Source organism: Amblyomma mixtum, chromosome 7, assembly GCF_055824585.1.
Source record: "Amblyomma mixtum isolate Tamu chromosome 7, ASM5582458v1, whole genome shotgun sequence".
Classification (NCBI taxonomy): Eukaryota; Metazoa; Arthropoda; class Arachnida; order Ixodida; family Ixodidae; genus Amblyomma; species Amblyomma mixtum.
The window spans coordinates 14,536,447-14,559,128 of NC_143018.1; the positions used below are offsets into that span (position 1 = coordinate 14,536,447).

Here is a 22,682-nt window from a genome sequence, read left to right on the forward strand (position 1 = left end):
ACGCAAATGGCTTGCGCAGCGAAGATGAGGTGGCCATTTGGGTCTTGACCCTTAATAGCGGAGTCAGATACGCAAAGGGAATCCGCGCTCCACAGAATAGTACCGCTTCTAAGCGGATCCCAACTGTGCAAGCATGCACACAGGCGTTATAATAGCGTGCATGAATTCACGGCATGCGTGAACGATGGGTTCACAGATGACAGTGAAGGCGACATCGTCTCCCGGGGTTGAGTCTCGCACCGCTAGAACATCGCCTTTTGGAGGCAACGACTCTTTTGAGGCTTGTATCCAATTTTTTGCGTGTAATTGCTTTTTTTAGTTTCTGGGTTGTTTACGTCACTTTGCGGCTAATTCCATGTTCGTTCTCATGTTCCCGCTCCCTTTTTTGTACTGATGTGTAAATGTACAGCCCCCGTCAAAAGTATACAGCCCAAGGGGTTTGCTTACGGGGCCTGCAGCGCGCCTAGTTATGTATCCTAAGCGACCGTACTCTCTCGAACCATAAATGGCTTCGAGTTCTCAATCCTGCCAAGCTTTGGATCGCTAGATATGCTAGGTAGCCGCGCAAAACAGTTTAGCAACAAACCCGTTGGGCTGTATACTTTTGACGGGGACTGTACCTGCACTTCCTTTCTTTCTTTCTTTCTTTCTTTCTTTCTTTCTTTCTTTCTTTCTTTCTTTCTTTCTTTCTTTCTTTCTTTCTTTCTTTCTTTCTTTCTTTCTTTCTTTCTTTCTTTCCTTCTTTCTTTCTTTCTTTCTTTCTTTCTTTCCTTCATTCTTTCTTTCTTTCTCTCTTTCCTTTCTTTCTTTCTTTCTTTCTTTCTCTCTCACTTCCTCTCGTTCTTTCTTTCTTCCTTTCCTTCTCTCTTTCATTCTTTCCTTCTTTCTTTCTTTCTAACAGTACCACACCGCTGCGTACTGCACTCGTGGTAACTGAAATGTATGAATTCCTCGAGGTACGGGGCTAGCGAAAAGACTGGCTCGTTTGGGGCATTCCACCTCACACCGGCGGTACCCACGCCTAAACAAGTCGCGTGCTCCGCGAAGACCCCGCCTTCCGGACATTGCTGCGGAGACCACGTGTCCTCCTTGGGGTACCGAAGCGACCGAAGCCGCCGGGTGAATTGACCGCAGAGCGAGAAAAACAACCGCGGCTGCATCTCTCGAGGGAGAGGAGGGAGCTTTCCGTCCGCTTCGAAGAATATGCGTCGTCGTCGCCGCGGGCGTCCATGTGAACCGGCGCCGACTCCCACGAGGTCTGGAGACACGGCGGTCGGGGCCGTTTCCGAGAACCTGGCGCATTGGGGGCCTCCATATCGTTACGGCATGCCATGCGAGTGCGCACGCAGTACTCTATAGGGAGCGTTCACTTTCAAAGAGGCCCCGAGTAAACCACGTCAATGCGCGGTCCTCACGAGGGGCGGATTTATGGGTAACTCTTGTAGGAGCCACGGTTGGGGGTGGTCTCAGTGTGGCTTCTGAACAAAAGTTTTTGCTCCTTACAGCCACCCCCGTTCGTTGGTGGCGTAGTCATGCAGCCTGCCTAGATCGCTTTATATTTATTTACTTTGCCCTCAGGGCCACAGAGGCATTGCAGAGGGGAGGTAAGAGAAAAATGCGATAAAACAACGTGAAAAGTATAATGATCGGATACAACTCAAAAACTGAGCGGCAGATGCCTCTCAAAGGAGGCCCTCCAGCTGATGGCGTCGACCGATTTTATTGACGCCTCGGTTAATCCCCTTCTCATATCCCGCTCCCTGCGATGTCAGTCTAGCAGGACCACGGGGATTAAACATCACGTCATGAGAATCGGTCGACGCCATTGGCTGGAGGGTATTCTTTGAGGTGCACCTGCCGCTTTGTTCTTGAGTTGTCTATCGCTGTACAATACGTATACGCTAATTGCTACTTAAACTGCTACCCTAAGATTGCGAAGACATGCGGTTGCTTAGTTCAGTCCAATTGTGGCTGAACGTTGATAATAACGCTTCCACATTGTTGTGACGCTTTGTACTCGAGAAAAAAGAAGTCCGATATAAGGAAAGTCTGCACTCAGATTGCGAGGTGTTAGCAGGTGCGGGTGTATATTTTTGAACATGACTCTCATTTCTCTATTGCGTCTTCCCTAAGTCCGCGTTTGCGCTTCGGGTATACTTAGCTGACGTGCGAAATACTGGGGTCAATTATGCGGCCTAAACTCGTCCCATACATGCACTCTGCCGACCCGGCACTGATTCAAGCAGCAACGCTCTTCCTTCACTTGTTTGTTACTTTCTTATACATCTCTGCATTGCGGGCATAAATATGCTCTTCTCCAGTGGAATGAAAATTACACAACAGCGCTACGCTTAATATGCTATGCGCCGATGAGCCGAGTGCGCTCTCGAAAAAAAAGTTAAGGTCCGTTTATGAGCTGGACAAATACACTCCACACTACGACACGGAATACATTAGCTCTTGTGCGAGATTACGCTGGCTTCAATTAATAAATAAATAAAAAGTTTCGTTCGTATTATTGCTTGCACAAACATATCGGCATCGATTAGTCCACAGCGTTGCTCTCGAGGGGCGGAGAGTACGCCTCCGCGCACCCTCGCGCCTGAGGGGTTCGCGTTGCCGTGGCCGCCGTATGAAGCAGGGAACACATGTCCGGCAACGCGTCCGGCGCGCCGCTCCGGTCGCCGCTTCCGAACTGCCGCACCACAGCAAGCAGGGACACACAAGGAGCGGTGAGCATCGCTGCGCCGCTCAACCCAAGCTCCGCCCACAACCGGCGTCGCACTTCGCCGCCGCGCAGCGGTGCCTGAGCGCTGCTTGGCTTGGTGTACAAATATTGCAAGAAAAGACGGCATCGCCTTGTTATCAGAAAGACTGCATGCTATACTCGAGCGGCGACAAAGCATGCCTGCTTATGTTGCGAGCTTTCGGCAACGGCACCGCTCGCGGGCGCTCCGGGCGACGAGCTCTGCTGCTGCCTGTCTGCCGTGGTCGTCGCTAGGCCTATAGCCTGCTCCGCATCGAAGCGGCAGGGGCCGGCGCTTTGGAAGTCGCCTGCGCTATAATTCAAGGCCTATTCTTCACTCCGCTTTGCTGTCAACAGCATCATCACACAATAAAATAATAGTATGGTCAGTTTCTGTGGCGCCTTCAGCAGCGGCTAGCGGGCGCCAGTCGAGCCGGACCCCCAGCGTCGGGCCAGCTAGCGGCAGCTGCGAGGCGGTTCTCGCAACTAATTCGCTCGTACCACAGTTGTTACTTTTACCAGCAACTCGGTATTGGCCAATGAACCAGAAAAATGATATAATTTTCTCATTTCCCTATCCCAGGGTTTATTATTTACGTCAAGAACACTCATTAGCTCGTTTTTATGACGCCAGCAGACGCGATCCAGGCTGGTCGACCGGCAGGCTCGGCTTACTTCACGTTCGCACAAGAAAATACAGAACAGCCATGCTACCAGAAAGGATGCTTCCTAGATTCGAGCAACGACAGCATGCCTGTGCTAGAGTGGAGCTTTCGGCAACGACATTGCCTGCGGCAACGCCGGGCGACGAACTGCGCGCTAGTCCCCGACTGCCCTAGTCGTCGCTAGACCTAGTGGTTTCGTATCGACGCCGCAGCCGCGGGCTCTTCGGGACTGGCCAGCGCTCAAAAAAGGTGCTACACTCGGCACCCCTTGTTCGTTCTCCCAAATCCGGGACTGTTTGAACGAAGACATGGTGTTCGGTGAAAACAGCGCTGTCAAACTAACCGTACAATTGAGCAGCCGACACACCGCTCACCACGGTACCTCTGTCGTGCTCACCTGTGACGTCGCGAACTCGACGTCATCGTGACGTTGGCGCTCTGCGCGCTCGCATTGGCTGCCGCTGCCCGCCGGAGCGGCGTGCCGGACATTCGCCGGACGCGGTGCACCGGACATATCTACGCGGTTTGACGCGTCCGGCGGTCGCCGGCTGGCCGGAGCGGCGCCGCCGGACGCGGCGAGCCGGACCGGATTCGGAGCGCCCGCCTGACATGTGTCCCCGCCTTGAGCCTTTGTAAACGCGCCTCTATGACGCTCGTAGTCGTCGAACGGTCGATCGCCGACCGGTCTTCTTTCTAGCAGGGCGTCGCAAACAAAGATGAAGCAGGGGCGGAGGGCGCGCATGTCAGTTATCCCCGGGAGCAATTACCCCCGCCGAAGAGCGCAACCAGTGCGGCGCGTGCCCGTGGCCTTCAACGGCGGCGACCCCGGGATCGACCACCTCGCCGCCGTTTCCCCGAGCGGCTTGTGCCGAATGAAGAGTGCTGTGCGCGAAAAGAGGTGGCGACGGGGTGAAGGTCTCCGAGGCCGCTCGGATGCGTTGCTCCACGGGTGTGCTTTTTTTTTATTATTATTTATTTATCTGAGAGCCGCGTGGTACACACGATGACCACAAGAGGCGTGATGAAGGAGTCCCGGGAGGGGGCGAACCATGGATGAAAGTATGCGTCACACAAATTAGGCGGCGCCAAGTATGGCGCACTTTTAGCCCATTAATGCCGATCGACGGTTCTGATCAAGAAAGTTGAGTGAATGGTCTCTTATTTTAAGGCATTTAAAAAATTCAGCCGCCGCGTCCGGGATCGAACCCGCGTCTTTCGGGCGCTCGGCTGCTGGCCCGAAAGACGCGGGTTCGATCCCGGCCGCGGCGGCTGAATTTCGATGGAGGCGAAATTCTAGAGGCCCGTGTACTGTGCGATGTCAGCGCACGTTAAAGAACCCCAGGTGGTCGAAATTTCTGGAGCCCTTCACTACGGCGTCCCTCATAGCCTGAGTCGCTTTGGGACGTTAAACCCTCATAAACCAAACCAAGCAACCATTGAGTACGGTTCGCACACCGTAACGTGTTGTCGACAAGTAAGAAAAAAAAAACATTTCAGAAATAATAGGAATATGCTCGTCAAAAGCTAAAAAAAGAGTAAGGCTGGAAACGACCTCTTTCTTCCGTCCTCTCTCATTCCTTCCTTTATCCCTTCCCTTACGGCTAGGTTCAGGTGTCCATCGAGATGTGAAACAGATACTGCGCCATTTCCTTTCCTCAAAACCAATTTTCCAATTTTTGGAAACGAACTGGGCTACTGAAGGTTTAGGATTACTGAAGGGTTAGAGGAGCACAAAAACACCAAAATTCGTTTTTTCTTTCTTGGTAATGGTGGCCACGACATTTGTAAATAGAAATCGCAGCGTGGAAGGCGCCTACGATCAGTAGATAACTTACAATAGAATATCTTCGCTCATGTAGTTTCGGTTTCAGCATCCTACCGGTGGCTACGACATCAAAGAGTAGCGAAGTCGCTTGAGGCGTTAAAAAAAACACTGCGATGTAACTAATGCTTGTTCGTTCTTGTCAGTCCTACTCTTACGTACTTCGACTGGTTTAATTAAGCTTTTCTGTGAATCAAAAAGAAAAAAGCAGTGATTATGTCGTCCTTTTTGTTTATAAGGTGACCTGTACCTAAATGTGATGTCATAGACATCGTTTCGCCGTTGAAACCGAAAGTAAAACAACATAATATAAGAAACTCAATTATAAATTAATCGCCCTCCCTGGGCGATCCATCTATACTAATGTCTTGCGCTTCATTAGAAAGAAAAAAAAACGTGCAAACAATTTTCGGTTTCCGCACTCCTTTAAATGCATTTTTGGGCTTCAACAGCTCATATTCGCGAAGCCAATTATGGTCCCGCACAGCAGAGTTGATAGACAACGCATGTCTTCGAAGCGGACACATTCGTTTCCACAAGATACTGTTATCATTGTTATCAGGTTATCTTGTAAGAGAAAACAGAAGGAAGGAAAAAATAGCAGACGCACAGAGGACGAAGTAAATAGCCCAGAAACGTCCAGGAGAAGATACCCCAGAGGTTATCGCGTGTATGCGCATTTTTTTTTTTCTACCACTAATGTTTTGATCGCATTACAAACCATACGCAACGATGTTACAAGTTATGTTGCTAGTAGAAACATTTTGGGAGCTGCGCCGATTATCGCATATATATACGCAAATGCAAGTGCACCAACCATTGTCACTGAACTAACCAGAGCGCAAATGTGCAAGCGGATATAGAGTGAGCTGCAAACACTTCATAAGGTCGCTTCAACAGTGCTTCACAGCGCGATGCCTTTGTATGGATATCTTAGGCTGCGGGTGTAAGGCGTATTTGCAGACCATCGTCTAACCACAACAATGGGACAACCAACTCCATCAACCTGTTCCGTTTCAGCAGAAAAGGAATAAACGGAAGACAGCCTTTCTCGGTGCTGGCGTAATGCACATGCAGTTGTTCTGATAAAAGCTTTTCGGGAAACAAACCCTTGTAATCCTTGAATCTGATAATTCCGGCGTCACTGTCCTCTCTAGTTCTTATCAACAAAGACGAACCTTGTTTTCCCTGTTGACGTGGCTCTCTTTTCTAAGCCTTATTTGTGGTTGATAGGAGCTCCATGACTGAACCCGCAATGGTGCTTTCGCGCAAACATTGATGAATAGCACCTGTACCCATTTTGCCTAAGAAGCTCCCGTGCACGCCGCCTATCATAATTATTATCTATGGTTATGTCTACGCGCGGTCGGTTCCCTGCGTATGAGCTTCGAATGAGGCACGAACACCGGTCTGCATCTATCTCAGTACCAAAGATAGGGACTAGGGTTGCTGAACTTCCGTGATACCATTAATTGCTTTTCGTCATTCTTTACCAACCAGTTGCTGTCTTTGTCTTTGCGTGAAACAGTTGATTTCAAGTTAGTTACACCCTTCTTTCTATCACACGTGCTTCGTTTCTGTCGCGCATAGAAGAGGGCCGCGCTGCAAAGGAAAATATTGCCGACTGAGGACGTGAGTTTATTCCGTTGATACCAAAGTTTGATAGCCCGCCGTGGTGGCTCATTGGTTATGGCGCTCGGCTGTTGACCCTAAGGACGCGGGTTCGATCGCGGCCACGGTGGCCGAATTTCGATCAAGGCATGTCAGTGCACGTTAAAAAACCCCAGGTGGTCGAAATTTCCGGAGCCCTTCACTACGGCGTCCCTCATAGCCTGAGTTGCTTTGGGACGTTAAACCCCAATAAACCAAACCAAACCTGAGTGTGATAGTTCACGCCGCTTTCAATGCTGACCATATAATCGCACCAAAGTGGATGCCAGAGAGGTTGGCCAACCAGTAGGATATCGTTTCACTTGCCATATTGTTCGGCTTGCCGCCTCTTAACCATGGCGGAACAGCTTTGGATCTATGCTGTGCCACCAGCCAAAAGTTCCTGGTCCGCTCAGCCGGGCTCTACCAGCCTTCTCACAGAAAAGCCTTTCTGCAGTCTCTATGCGAGGACCGCGATGAGCTAAGGAGCTGACAAAACGACAGAAGATAGCAGCCTTCCCCCCCCCCCCCCCCCCCCCACCCCACCCCCCCCTGGGCCTAGGCCTATGAACGCCACACCATCCACATCACTCCACTTGCGTTGTCTTGCGGCTTGCCCCTCAGCAACAACAGTTTTACTTCGTAAACTTCGTTCAGATACATCATCGCAGTATTGCTTGCTTTCAAGTAACTGCAGTGACGCTAGACTAGTGGTGCTCATTTTTTTAATCTGTTTTTGAAGAAGCAGCCATTTGAGCTGTTTTGGCCGTCCACTCGATTCGCTGCCACCCATGCGGTGACGCTTTCTGCCAGGAGCGAGAGCAGCTCCGCCTGAACCGCATCTTAAGAGCGGTCGTCGCCTGAGCCAAGCGCGATCTTATCGCCTCGCTATAGAGGCGCTCTTATCCCGCACTCCCACGATTCCGCTCACGAGTCGGCGCCATTAAAACAAGACATTAGGTGACGTGAAACAAAGATGCCCAGGTGAAGACGCGAGATACTTCTGGCACGAGACACACAAGTCTTCAAAACGCAGGTCGCACGCGACGGTAGTTTTCCATTGCGCTCGTACGGGCATGACCACGTGCCCGCAGCGTGGGGCTGTCTTTCCAAGGGCGATTGGGCTCCAGACGACGAAAGCCAGCAACGGCATTTGCCAAGAGGGTTGCTGGATTGGAAAGAAATCAGCAGTGGCAGTCAACTCTTAGGAAGAGAATGGGAAATAAAGACGCATGACGCGTCAGTCGATCACCCCTCGATAACCACTTGCCGCCTCATATGGGCTGGAAGTGAAGAACAAAGCACTTTGGAAGCGGAACGTTCGATGAATCTACACAGCTTGTGGAGGTTGCGGAGGGCGGAGATAAGATCAGCAAGCGATGCCGTATCCTCTTACTGCTGCTATCTTTTGTGATTTCACCCCGCGTTCTCGCTGGGAGTGCACACAGAGACGTTTCTGTGCACATATGAATCACGTTTGTGACGTCCGCTGACCATTCGTGCTGAATACTTCAGCTGTTTTAACTACCGCAAAAAGCAGTGAAGTCAGCAGAAAACTAGGTCACAGAACGTGTCTAAAGGCGTCATCCTTTTGAAATCCTGTGTATATCAGCGGCATCAATAATTGAATGGGTGGTACGCAGAATTGATCCGCAGTAGGACAACGGGATATATGTTGCTCGGCTTGATTAAAGTGCAGGCCAACGGACAACGATTCACCTACGCACCATATTTTAGCGTGCTTAACACTAGCGAACTCTCGGAGAAACCATTCAGCATGCTTTATATTTCGCTAATAGGCCTCCTTGGTGTTGTGTGTATTTTTTACAATCGCGGGTGTACAGTTTGATGCAGCCTACTGCTGGCGGGAAAAATAAAATTATAAAAAGTGTTGCTTTTGAACCTTTTCTATCAGTAAAATGCTTCATAATACTTTAAGCAATTTTCAATTCCAATTCTAGTTTTCTTTCACCGCGATAAGAGTAAGCTGGAGGTATGTATCACATTTCAGGTACTGTTACGAAGTCATCGGTACAAATGAGTGCTCCATTTTTCTGCAAGCCCAGTGGTCGAAACTGCTTGAATGATATGTCATATTCAAACTCTAGAGTTATTCTGAGTGGGATTTCAATCTTTGTATGTATGCGAGACATGCCTTGCGGGACAGCTTGTGCCTGATAAAGCGTTAACATCCCGAAGATGCCGACGGGGCGTGCAGCTACCGTAGCAGAGGGCCCCCGGATTTTTTGCGATAACCCGGGTCTCCTAAAAGCGCACTGACGTCACACACAGCATATGAGAGTCTGTTGCATGTTGTCATCAATCGAAATTCCAACATTGAACCAATTCCCTTTCTATCGCCCGCGTTGAAATACGTTAGAAAGACGGTAACAAAGGTTCTAATTTCACACCTGCCGCACGTTGTCGCCACCACAGGCATATGAATCTCTGCCAAGAACAGAACTAGGGCTAAAATACAACACCGTAGTCAAGGACGTGGTTTCCAAAGAGCCCTACTGTTCGCTGATGCAGGTAGAGACGGCGAATACGCCTCAACGCAGCTTACAGAAAACCGGCTTCTCTTTGCGAGCGAAGCGCATCACGACTCGCCGCCGCTAGCCGCGACCGATGCGCGGAGTCCAGCCGTCCACAAGGACGCCACTTTAAAACGCGGCGCGCAACTACAGCCACCTCGAGATTCAAAAATCCACAAAACAGAAAAAAAGCGACTCGTCTGGAGTCGCAGCGGAGAAGACATGAAGTCTTAAAACCATCGAAGCATGCGCGGCCCGTTGGTCTAGGGGTATGATTCTCGCTTTGGGTGCGAGAGGTCCCGGGTTCAAATCCCGGACGGGCCCGAATTTTTTTTTTACTTTTTTTTTTTCCTGCCGTCACTGGGATAAGCGACGTACAACTGCAGAGCTATTAGGTTCGTTCTCGTACCAGAAAGGAAGCCATAACTACTCGTACACGGAATATTGCTAGTGTGCGAAATTATCTCTTGCTTCGCAGGCGCTCCTCGCAGTATGTGTAAGCGGCGGTGGTGCCAGCAGGCCGAATCAAGCCCTCCACTACGGCGTCTCTCATAGCCTTAGTCGCTCTGGGACGTTAAAGCCCAGAAACCAAACCAAACCGTAAATTCTGTTGGTTGTTGATTTTTGTGTGCTTTTGCGGAAAACCAACAAGATCGATCATGTACAACATTGCTTGGTATCTAGTGATCTCAGTGGAAGGGCCACCCATCTAGAGAAAATAGTTATTTTTTTATTTCTAGAAAAGCAAATGGCGCAGTAACTGTCTCACGGGGAGGGCTTCGGGGGAGGGTTTCGGGGGAGGGCTTCGGGGGAGGGCTTCGGGGGAGGGCTCCGGTATAATTTCGACCACCTTGGTATCTTCTATACAGGAAACCTTCAACGTGCACTGGCATCGTACAGCACATGGCTCCTTTTGCGTTTAGTGTACTGGGTTAGACGGAAAGGGACATGATCAGGCCAAGCAAACAAAAAAGGAATAAAAACGAGACAGCAAGAGCAGCGCCATATATCTTCGGGCGTCCGTATGCTCTGCGATGTCAACGCACTTCAATGAACCCATGGTGGACAAATTAAATCGGAACCCTCCACTACGGCCTCTCTAAATCCCTTCCTCGTTCTCTTCAGCCTCCTTTCCTCATGACGCGGCTGAGTTGACTCAGGGGTTAGAGCTCTCGGCTACCGAGCTGGATACCCAGGTTCGAACCGGACCGGAGCAACAGCGCGTTTCGATGGAGGCGAAACTCAAAAGGCGCCCGTGTGCTGTGTGATGTCAGTGCGCTTTAAATATTTAAAAAAAATACCGAGCCGGGGTACCCGGGTTCGAACCCGACCGCGGCGGCCGCGTTTCGATGGAGGCGAAACGCAAGTGGCGCCCGTGTGCTGTGCGACGTCAGTGCACGTTAAAGATCCCCAGGTGGTCGAAATTATTCCGGAGCCCTTCACTACGGCACCTCCTTCTCTCTATCTTCTTTCACTCCCTCCTTTATCCATTCCCTTATGGCGCGGTTCGGGTGCCTACCGAGATATGTGAGACAGTTACTGCGGCATTTCCTTTCCTCAAAAACTAATTTTCATTTTTCCACTACGGCAGCCTTTTCTCTCTTTCTTCTTTCTCTACAACCTTCCTCCCCTCACAGGCGGTTGAGGTGTCCACCAAGGAGTGAGAGTTACTGTACCATTTCCTTTCCTCAAAAACCCCTAAATATTGTGCGCCAAGTAAGTGAAGACAGCCACAAACTGCGCCTTTCCATCACAGGTAACCAATTGCTAATGTGCGCATACGGAAATGTGCGTTTGCTTTGCCTTTATATTCTCGCCTCTGTGCACGCAGTTCATCACAGCAAATTCCACGTTCAACGCATGGCTGTCATTTGCTCTGAAACCAATTTTCGCTTTCCTTGGGACCTTCCTGCCTGCTCTACCAAGTTTCCTATGTTGCGCCTGTGGCATTCAAAAGCACTGAAGGCATTTATGTTTCCAGGCAGCTTCATGCATTGACTCCCATTAATCAGGTGGTAATTAAACAGGTTCTCACTACAGTTCATAAACGCTGTGCGCCGTGTAAACCACCAGTGAGAAAAAAAAAAAGGAAAAAGGCTAACGCAAGAAGAACTAATCGGTGCTGCTACCAATTATCTACGTTGTATAGAAACGGGGATTTGCAGTACACCTTCAGTACTACACGCACCTAATAAAATTTTAGAGTATAGAAGGAAAACCACTCGGATTCAGATATCACTCTTGCGCGGCTGTTTCATGTCGCGGGAGATAATCCTATGCAAACCAGCTGAAGAGCTCGTGGCCACGCCAACGTCTAGGACCACTCGCTGAAAGACAGGGTGATCTTTCGTTGCGTGAATGTGTTTTCCTTTTTGACTGCGCCGCTGCGGTCCTGCACTGGTCCTGTTTCATTGTAAGAGAAATGATCAAGGAAAGAGAATGACAGAAAGAGAATTTGTTTGTTTGCTTGTTTGTTTGTTTGTTGGGTTTAACGTCCCAAAGCAACTAAGGCTATGAGAGACGCCGTAGTGGAGGGCTCCGGAAATTTCGACCACCTGGGGTTCTTTAACGTGCACTGACATCGCAGGAAAAAAAGAAAGAATCAGTGAAGTTAAGAAAGAAAGAAAGAAAGGAAGAAAGAAGGAAAGAAAGGAAGAAAGAGAGAAAGGAAGAAAGAAAGAAAGAAAGAAAGAAAGAAAGAAAGAAAGAAAGAAAGAAAGAAAGAAAGAACGAAAGAAAGAAAGAAAGAAAGGAAGAAAGGTTTGGTTTATGGGGTTTAACGTCCCAAAGCGACTAAGGCTATGAGAGACGCCGTAGTGGAGGGCTCCGGAAATTTCGACCACCTGGGGTTCTTTAACGTGCACTGACATCGCACAGTACACGCGCCTCTAGAATTTCTCCTCCAAAGGAATTCAACCGCCGCGGCCGAAAGAAAGAAAGAAAGAAGGAAAGGAGGAAAGAAAGAAGGAAGGAAAGAAAGAAATAAAGAAAGGAAGGAAAGTAAGAAAGAAAGAAAGAAAGAAAGAAAGGAAGGAAGGAAGAAAGAAAGAAAGAAATGAAGAAATAAAGAAATAAAGAAATAAAGAAATAAAGAAATAAAGAAATAAATAAAGAAAGAAAGAAAGAAAGAAAGAAAGAAAGAAAGAAAGAAAGAAAGAAAGAGAGAGAGAAAGAAAGAAAGAAAGAAAGAAAGAAAGAAAGAAAGAAGAACACTTCACTTTTCCGCAATGTAGCTCGTCGCGCCTATGACGTTGTCTCCCCCGAGTGCACTCTCTGCGGAGAACCGCACGCCACCCTAGACCACATCCTCTTCGGCTGCCCTGCCGATCCTCCCCCGCAGGGACAGCCCGCCATCGGTACATGGGAGGAATGGGAGGCCCTCCTTGCGTCGCAGGACCCGGACGCGCAACTTCGCTGTGTGAACCGGGGTGCCAGTGCCATGGCCCTACGTGGCCTGGACACATGCGCGTAATGTGAGGGCTGTGCGGTGGCCCTGAGACCTTGTACGGTCCAAACTCACTTGCTCAATAAAGTTTTCCATCCATTTGCGCTAGAAAAAAAAAATTACAGCCCACGACGCGTCGCACTTGACCAGCGTCTTTTAGGCGCACTTTGCTCTTCAGTGTGCTGAATGGGGCCAGGTTGGGGGGGGGGGGGGGGGGGGGGGGGGGGGGCGGAGGGGATGGAGTACACGGAGTGACAACCACCGGGGCTGTTGCTACACAGTCTCCTCTCTGCCGACACGGCGAGCCACCGGCGGCGGCGAGTTGCCATGCGACCGGACTCTGGCGTGGACCGAGCAGCTAGCTGTTTACCAACAAGAGCCGACCGGGCCTCGTGACACGGCCGCCGCCGAGTCGCAACGGCGCACTGTCGCGTGACCTCGCTTGCGTGCGGGCGGACCCTGCGGTCGTCGCGCGACGCAGCGCTACAGGCACGTGCACGCTATCGACGGACTGTCGAGCCGGCGAGCTTTCACTACGGGAGGAAGGGCGACAGCATTGGCGCATGCGCACTGCACGCACAGCACGAAGACGAAGGAGTACATAGCGACGACAATATATAAGGGGGCCGATTCGATGAAAATGAGCGGAAATTGAGCTGCCGCGCAGGACTGCGATAGACGGTAGATGCAAAGCAAGACGGAATTCTTGACAGCACAATAAACTTGACCGAAGTACGTGGCTTCCGGAAGAAAGACATAGTACTTGCCTTCCGCTGAGTTCTTACGAAAGCAAGTCTCTTGTCGATACATTGATGAGCTGACAATGGCTTCAGCCCCTCCTTTGCTCAAGTCGCGCTCAATTGTGATAGAGTGTACGAGGTCTGTTAGAAAAGTATCCGACTTTATTTTCTTTTGCGAACACCTGATGGATATGAGACAAGCGCGCTTGCATCAGGCGACCTTGAACCTTCATGCACATGCATGAATTTTTTCCCGCCTGCCGATAGCGTCAGTCGCTGGGAAGCAGCGTTTGAGTGAGGCAGTGTGCAGTGCTCTCGTCGGTTTTTTATTGCAAGGAAAATGGCGGAGTGAAAGGAGCAGCGCTACTGCAACAAATTGTGCCATAAACTTGGCGACAGCCGAGTGGAAACCATTCGAAATATTCAGACGGCTTTCGGTGAAGATGCTATGAGCAGCACACAGTTTAAGCAGTGTTACAATTGTTTTAAAGATGGCCGCACATAGGTGGAGAACGAGCCACGCTCCAATCGGCCATCAACATGCCAAAATGACCAGGTCATTGCCGAACTGAACGCTATGGTGATGCGGGACTGTCGCGTGGCTATCCAAGAAATTGAGGAAGAGGTGGACATGAGCAATTTCTCCGCACATTCCATTATCACCGAAGATTTGGCCATGGAGAGAGTTGCGGCGAAATTCGTGCCGAAGCTGCTCACGGTGGAGCAAAAGCAGCTTCGTGTTGAAGTCTCACAGGACATGCTGGATTCCGCAAACAGTGACCCCGACTTCATCAACATCACGAGTCTTGGGTGTACAGGTACGACCCGGAAACCAGATCCCAGTCGTCAGAGTGGAAGCATTCCACGTCACCAAGACTTAAGAAGGCCCGGCAATTGCGCAGCAATGTGAAAGTGATGCTGACTGCTTTCTTTGACACCCTCTGTGTGGCAGACCACGAGTACGCACTCTACAGGGTCAAACAATGACCAAAGAGTACTACAGGGATGTCCTCTGTTGCCTACGTGATGCTGTGCGGCGCAAGAACCCGGAGCTGAGGTCAACAGGAAATTGGCGCACCCATCGCGCCAATGCTCCTGCACATTCCTCGCACTCGAATCAGATTTTTTGGTGAAAAACCAGATTCCTGTAGTTCAACAGACTCCTTACTGTCCTGATATGACCCCTGCGATTTCTGGCTGGTTCCCAAAATCAAAAGGCCATTGAAAGGAGCGCGATTTCAGACAAGGAAGAACATTATGGCTGCAACGACAGCTGAGCTAAACTCCATTCCGAAAAGGGCCTTTTCGGAATACTTCCCACAATGGCAGCACCGCTGGGAGAAGTGTGTGGAGTCCCAAGTAGACTACTTTAAAGATGACTAGGTTTGCAACGCTCCAGTTATGCAAGTTTTTTTTCAACGGCCAAAGGTCGGATACTTTTCTAACAGACCTCGTATATACGCGGCCGCCGTTTTTGTACGCATGTGGGTATTTTGTTTCTATTCGTTGTTGTAATCTTTCTTGTATTGACATCGTATCTATCTTGAATCCGTTGTATATAGGTTGACTGCCTGACCCTCTGGTTTCTTGTCTCCTCGTATTTTTCTCTATTTTCTATCAGCCGTCACTTATTTATCTCAACTATCCCTCTATACCCCCTCTCGCCCGCCAGCTGCTGTTCAGTTGCCTGAGGAAGGCAGCTACGGGTGGCGGCCGGCCAGCAACCCTTTCATTCTATGATCTTTCCCCATTTCAATTATTCTTGCCTGCTGTCATCCTGAGTAACAGCTGTCACCACCGCTACCAGATATCTGTAAGGTTAGCCGGTTCATTTGGTCTGCCCGAATGAGTGGAATTATTTCCGGTCTCCTCCCAACATGCTGTCACTCAGGATCCGCAGTGCTAAATACATCCCTCTGCATTATTGATTCTGCCATATCCTGGGGCACTGGGTTATCTCCATAGTATGTGTTCGAGTGTAGCGGTATGCCCGCAGAACTCGCACACCTCCGCATCCTCCCTCGTGTCACCTCCTTTCCAGCTCCTCCAGAGCGGGGATGCGAAGTTTCTAGCTTGGAGTCTTCTCCAGTCATAGGCCTCAGCCGAGCTAAGCGATCTATCCGGAGGAGGATAGATCCTTTTGTTCTTTTTCTGAATGTCTGTGATGCTATTAAAGGTATTGGTTTCCTCTTTAGTGCTGAATTCGTGACTATATCGTTGCTAGCCTTCCAGCTGCGACGCTGCCCCTCCCCGGACGCCTGCGTGCGGACCCGGAGGGGCACGGGTCTTCTTCTGGCGGAAATAAAGTTTCTTCACTCACTCACTCAGCGGGCTGCTTATGGTCATCGCTCTAAGAAAGACCGACACCAAAGCCGCCGTTGCTCATTCGTATCTCATGACAGCATCACATGACAACAGAAGACCCATTATCGTCAGCATTGATGCCTAGCGGCCATCCTGAGTAACGCCTCCATTGCCATGTGTGAACGCGAGAGTCTTCCGTTCTTGCAAGGGTGGAAGAGCGGGCTAGTTGGCAGTTCATCTTGGGGAAAAACACAGCGCACTCCTAAGACAAGGACGAAGAAAGACAAGACGACACAGGGCTGACTTCAACTTCAGCGCTGTATCGTCTTGTCTTCCTTCGTCCTTGTCTTAGGAGTGCGCTGTGTTTTTCCCCAAGAAGTCTTCCATTATGTCGTCTTTTACCACGACTCGACGTCCATGTAAAGCTGTCGCCGGAAAACAAAAGCTGGCTAGGAATAGAAACGATTGACACATCCATCTAGTGCTTTTTGAGGGCTACAGGACCACGAGGGAGCGGCAATCTACAGCGCTTCGACCTTGATTATCATTTCCGAGGCGTATCTCGAGTCTAAACTCGTCGACCTCAATGGCCAGACTAGTGTAGCTCCCCGAAGTTCTCCTTCAGAGGAAAAACACTGCTGGCAGCATCTTTGCAGCGATCTTTACCAGATTATCGACAGTACAGCCAGAAGATTTCTTATCTGATACCGATGGGTATTAAGGCCAAAGTCGTTTCTCGCATGCTGGGCGTGTCACCAGCAGATCTGTCATCCTAACAGCTAGTAGTTCGTTCCTTCCTCGTCATATGTCAGACGCGGCCAGCTTCTTGCCCTGAAGAACTCTGCGAGGACAGTTCGGTCGGTATACAGAGGTTCTTGAGCTCCAGAGTGCTGACTCGGCAGCCGCAACTTTGTCGGCGCAAGCAGGGCGCGAGTGGAAGCCACCATGCGAGGTCTCGAACAAACCGCGTACACGGCGATGGTGCGGGTCGTTGGGTCAGGGTGGCGGCCGACGCGGTTCGCCGAAGCTGTACCGCTGCATCGCGTGTGCAGCCTGTGCCGTATCCTCCTCGAAATCAACATGTTGCTGCCGTGTCACCACGTTCTGTGCGACTCGTGCCACTCGGGCTGCCTGGTTCGGGAGGACGGCGGCGTGTGTGCCCTGGATGGCATCCCCTTCAGTCTGCAAGACTGCCTGAAGAATAAGCTGCCCACAAGCACTGCGGAAACGTTCGGGGTAAGTGCCTGGTATAGCGGCTTAACTACTGGGTGTAGTTGGGTTAGTGTAGATTTGAGAGTGTGACGAGAAGGTGGTACGTTAACAAAGGTGGAGTAGGGAAAAATTGCGAGGACACTTTGGCAACTAAAGTGTTGAGAGGCGAAAGCCGAGGACGCTATGCCGTGACGACTTCCGGTGGATGTGACGTCACACCGTTCCCGTGGATATATCAATACCCAAATTGTACATCTCTCGGGGATCTTTAGTGTTAATTACGCTTAATTACTCATTTCTCCATCTACTTTGTCACAAATCCGACGTTTTTCCGACCATTCTGTGAAAAGTTTCACTACGCCGTGATGACTTCCGGTGGATGTGACGTCACACTGTTCCCGTGGCTATATCGACGTCCACGCTATTTCGTCATTTTTGCCCATAATTAATTAACTAATTAATCTGCGTCATCAAACTTTGCTTCTAGGTTCATTTTTTCCCCTCTATCTGAAGCAAACTTGTTTTCCTTCTACTTTTTATAGTTCCCGAGTTAAACGCATGTGACATGTTTTGTTAACGGACGACAGTATGAGCCATTAAAGGCTTTCGCCTTAATAACTTCATTTCAGGCCAGTACTAAACCACACCCAAAACGAGCGCTTGCTCCGCTGAGGTCCGTTGATCATCTGCCTTGACCGAATGAAGGCAAGCACTCCAGTAGGAATGGGGACTGCTAGGGAAATAAGGGGAGGCAATGGCACCGTTATATGTCTATAGAGCATTCCACTGGAGCGAGGGAGATATACAAACGCCTCCTATCTGGGCTGTTAAAAACCGGGTCCGCTGGCGCTTCCACCGCGCTAGCTCTAGATGCACACAGAACAGTTCGGCGAGCCAAATGGCGACGACCAGGGGGTCCTTATTGGAATGGACTTTGCGTCTTCTGATTTTGCCCTGATCTCGATCTCCGGACCGTCGCCACAGCGAGCTTTATCACGCCATTCGAAGTCGCAGAGTATTAGTAGAGTGGGGAAAGTGTTAGTCTGAACTTTATGGAGGATTTGTGGCTTATTCAGTGTTGAGTAACAGGTGCAGCTGAGGGAAGATTGTGCAGCCCGTCCTTACAATTCTTTACAAAGCGCGCGAGGGCTCTGTACAGCTAACCGCGCTAACGTGCTTCTACGACGCTGTCACATGATTGTACTTATGCGTTCGTAAATGGACTCATTGCCCACTTTAGGGAAGTCCAGCCAAGAGCTGATAAAAAAAGAGAAAACTACGGCACGTCGCCAACAGTCGTATACAGCCGTTTCCATGCACTGCACGAGCTCTGTGCATAGGCTAAGCTTCACCATTAAGGATGACACAGCGCACTATTACGTAAAAATATGAGATGAAGAAAAAAATAAAAAATGTCCCTTGAAAGGGAACAGGAGTTCGCAATTGGTTGCGAGGTGCTGAAAGTATTAAGGGAAATATATGCCTACTTAGGGCAGGTAGTGACCGCTGATCCGGATCATGAGAGGGAAATAACTAGAAGAATAAGAATGGGGTGGAGCGCATATGGCAGGTTCGCTCAGATCATGAATAGCAGTTTACCAATATCCCTCAAGAGAAGAGTATACAACAGCTGTATCTCACCGGTACTCACCTACGGGGCAGAAACGTGGAGGCTAACGAAGAGGGTTCAGCTTAAGTTAATGGCAACGGAGCGAGCTATGGAAAAAAATGATAGGTGTGACGTTAAGAGACTGAAAGCGGGTGGAGTGGGTGAGAGAACAAACGCGGGTTAATGACATCCTAGTCGAAATCAAGAGGAAGAAATGGGCTTGGGCAGGGCATGTAATGCGAAGGCAAGATAACCGCTGGTCCTTGAGGGTAACGGAGTGGATTCCAAGAGAAGGCAAGCGTAGCAGGGGGCGGCAGAAAGTTAGGTGGACGGATGAGATTAAGAAATTTGCGGGTATACGGTGGTCGCAGCTGGCAAAGAACAGGGTTAATTGGAGAGACATGGGAGAGGCCTTTGCCCTGCAGTGGGTGTAGTAAGGCTGATGATTATGATGATGATTAGTCCCTTGGTATTGTTTGGTCATTTGCCTATGTCCTCTTCTTGCACGCCGTTGTCGAAACTGACAGTGCTACTCAATTTCGTTTAGTATTGCGTAAAAACATGATTGCATGGTCGCGCAGGGTGAATGTAATCAGCCTTTTGCTTGCTATATTTCATTCTATGCAATCAGTGCACCATTATGAGAGATAACATTGCATGCAGCTCTACTACAGCTATGTGCATGCAACCTCTGTTCTAACAAAAACTCTCAATAAAGTTATGCCATCCAACTATCCATTAATGTTATTTACGCTGAGGTAATTACTGAACTCCAAGCGCCCAATGCTGTGCGCATCACTGCCCGCGCTTACACCGGCAGGTGGCGATGATTGCTGAGCTCCTGATTTTAATACTATAACATTAGAAGCCTCATCGGGGAAAAAAAAGCGGCTCATAATATTCGCCCATTTGCTGGAAGCAAGTGAAGTCCCCGAATGGGATACTTCCCATTGGCTGGATCTAGGGAACTGACGTCACCAAAACGGATAAATCGTATTGGCTGGACGCAAGTGACGTCAAGGGAAGTGATGATACCAGACCAGAAGTGATGTCACCAGACCGGAAGTGACTTCAGTTCTTGTAAAGCCATCAATAGCTTATAATGCTATCGAAGTGCAAGCACAATTTAATTAGCTGCAACCATTAATTTTTTTCTTGCGTTTTTTGTCCACTTCCAAGGCCCACTGCTGGAACGAAGTCCAGGGCTGCGGTTTTGTGGGAAAGCTGGGCGACATGCTGCGGCATTACGAGCAAGACTGCGCGTTTCACGCGGTCCTGTGCCCGAGGTGCGGCAACTGGGTACCGCGTTCCAACATGCCGAACCACTACAGAGCGGAATGCCCTCCCACAGGTCCCGCTATGGCCAGCGAACTACCGTCCAGGCCGCCCGTAGTCGACGTCACGTCGGCCCTGCGAGAATTTATGAGACTCGTCAAGCACCAGGACCAAATGCTTCCCTCCCTTCAGAGCCAGCTGAATACTCTTTGCGAGCAAACAAGGATCCACTCCGCGCGTCTGGAGCAGGTCGCCGGCGGAGTCAGGGAGACCGAGCGGAGGTTGAAGAACGACCTAGCTCGTACTACCGAGCACCTTGCCACAAGGATATCAGAAGACGTGAAGGTTCACCAACGCGACTTGAACCAGTCGGCGACGGCCGGCAATGGCGATGCGACTGTGGGTGACGGCAAGGCCACAACGTTGTCGGTGTCTTGGCACGCCGAAAAAAGGCACATCCTTCAGAAGCTGGAGCTAGCAGCCGACGACTCGATGAGCTGCCTCCGCGACATTCGCCACGGCATGGCACGTCTTCTGCAGGGTCGGCAGCCCGCTGACGATCCGGGCTGCGAGGCTCTGGCTGGCGTCTATTACCTGTCCTCGTGGCTTGGAGACAAGGATTGCGTTGTGTACCGCTTGCGCGTTAGCGGCGCGGAGTCGCTCCTGACTTCCTCTGCTGTCTACCCGGGCCTGTTCGGTTCGGCCAAAGTGTGGCATTCTCGCAGCGCCTACTTCATGGTTGTGCTGGGAACGACCAAGTGGGAGGACAAACTGGACTTGTATTTCAAGTGAGTGCAGTATCCGAAGTTGTCTTTTCGAGCACGCCGATAGTTTGGCGCTTTTAGCTGCGCTGATGTAGCACTTGGTTGTCGAAACGCTGATCACAAGCGCTTAATTTAGTCTCGCTTTTAACAGGTATCCTTGATTGAATCAGCCATGAAGCTGCTTTGAATTCGTAAAATGCGGCGAATTCTTAGAGTGCGGTCCTTCCTGGGGGCTTTTTATTGAATTACGGAACTTCCCAGCGCAGAAGGGCAGAAGTAAGGGAAGTGATTTATCAGGTATTCACAGTCACAATTAGCACGACTCTGTCCACTGAAGACAATGACCTCTCCCACTAGCCTTCAAGTAGCTATGTCTCTTGTCGTGCTTCAAAAAGATAAAAACAGGATTTTGCAGATTTCTGTAAGCATTCTTTCCTGTTTCATTCTTTGGTTTTGTTCCTAGTACTTGTCATTAGCCTCTTTGTCATTGGTCAATACTAGGGTCTCTTCGGCATTGGTAGCCGCCTTTAATACTAAAGGTAACGAAGGGCATTGTTTCCTGGCTACCAACACTGATGCCACAAGCCGCATCTACCAATAGAAAACGGACAAAAGAATTAAACAGGAATTGAACCGTGCCGAACGCTGGTCTTCTCTTACCACGGCGTGATGCTCATTGGCTGACACCATTCACGCAGGTGGTGTAGCACCACACAGTGTCCTGCTCCTGCACCGAAACAGTTCGGAGTGACACTGGTGCACGGAGACCGCCGCCAGGACAGGACCATGGAGCGGGACCACCGGGAAGGCGTCTTTCCCGCTGGGTGCCACCACAGGTTCTGGACGCGCTTGTCGGACCTGCAGAGGTCGGGCTTCCTCCGCGACGACACGCTCACCTTCCATGTGACCGTGCCCACCGACCTCCGAACTTCGCTACGGGGCAATGGAACGGCGAAATCAACGTCGGTAAACGCACTTCGCTCCTGAAGTTCCCGCTCTCCCAAGTTTCTCTGCACATTTCTTGACAAGGCTAAGCATTGCAGACGTACACCTCGGCTTCGTGACGGCGGTCTTTGTGTTTATTTAGTGTTCTTTTTATTTTTCTTTTCCCGCATGACGTTGAAAGTGCTAACGAAATAAAGTGTGTACTATTCGATCTGGAGTCCTGATTTCCTTGGTCTCATTAAGTACAGAGTTGATGAAATTGAAGAAGGTAATCCTAAATTTGAAAAGCCAGAAATTGAAGGCAACGCGTGCACAAATGAACGTCCCATGACTGAGCCCTAATGACACCTTCCTATTTCAAGCACATCCATCCAATTTCTCATCAGTTTTACCAAGCAATTTGTTGTTTACTTTAATAAGTCAGTTGTTTGCTTTCAGTTCCTTCATTGTAATATATTTCTGACCACAAGGACGACGCCGCCCGAGTCAGCCAATCACCCACAGTACATATAACCTGTCTTTTTTTTTATTGCGAAAGCAATATTGCTCACAGTTTGAGCCCTTCAACGTAGCGCGGCGGTGGACACATTTGACCTTTAGCGTGACCTTAGACGTGACGTCATACTATAGCTGCGAAAAACCAGGGCCCCAGCTCGGCTCGTCAGTGTAGAGTGGCGGTAGACACGGCGGGCGCTGAGCCTCTCGCTTCTCCCACTAGAGGCGCTGCGGTAGGAGTGACGTCACACCATCTGTGGAAGAAAAGCGCCCCGGCTCGGCTCGTCATATAGCAGGGCCACTCTGTGGCTCCCAAACTCTTTCACGAAATAAAAGTTTTCACCACCACCAGCGTACAGCGGCGGTAGGCACGACGGGCGGTGAGCCTCTCGCTTCTCCCACTAAAGGCGCTGCGGTAGGAGTGACGTCACACCATCTGTGGAAGAGAAGGGCCCCAACTCGTGTCGTCGGCGGAG

The 22,682-nt window shown here is 50.1% G+C and overlaps 1 protein-coding gene and 1 non-coding gene across 2 annotated transcripts; both read left to right on the top strand.

Moving 5' to 3' along the window:
• Window positions 1–9,669: 9,669 nt before the first annotated feature.
• On the top strand, window positions 9,670–9,741 carry TRNAP-UGG (transfer RNA proline (anticodon UGG)). Its single transcript has one exon. It is a non-coding gene; the product is annotated as a tRNA-Pro (tRNA).
• A 6,577-nt stretch (window positions 9,742–16,318) lies between these two features.
• LOC149335080 (uncharacterized) lies at window positions 16,319–21,868 on the top strand. The gene is made up of 3 exons (XM_089553739.1): window positions 16,319–17,142; window positions 19,907–20,790; window positions 21,465–21,868. Exons 1-3 carry the CDS (start codon window positions 16,852–16,854, stop codon window positions 21,751–21,753), a joined length of 1,464 nt encoding a protein of 487 aa, XP_089409865.1. The 5' UTR covers window positions 16,319–16,851; the 3' UTR covers window positions 21,754–21,868.
• The last annotated feature ends 814 nt before the right edge of the window (window positions 21,869–22,682 follow it).

Bases quoted from the DNA above. Each gene is read 5' to 3' on its own strand.
- LOC149335080 (XM_089553739.1), top strand. From the start codon at position 16,852: ATGCGAGGTCTCGAACAAACCGCGTACACGGCGATGGTGCGGGTCGTT. The intron at 17,143-19,906 runs GTAAGTGCCTGG...TCCACTTCCAAG, and splicing joins GCACTGCGGAAACGTTCGGG to GCCCACTGCTGGAACGAAGT. The intron at 20,791-21,464 runs GTGAGTGCAGTA...CCATTCACGCAG, and splicing joins AAACTGGACTTGTATTTCAA to GTGGTGTAGCACCACACAGT.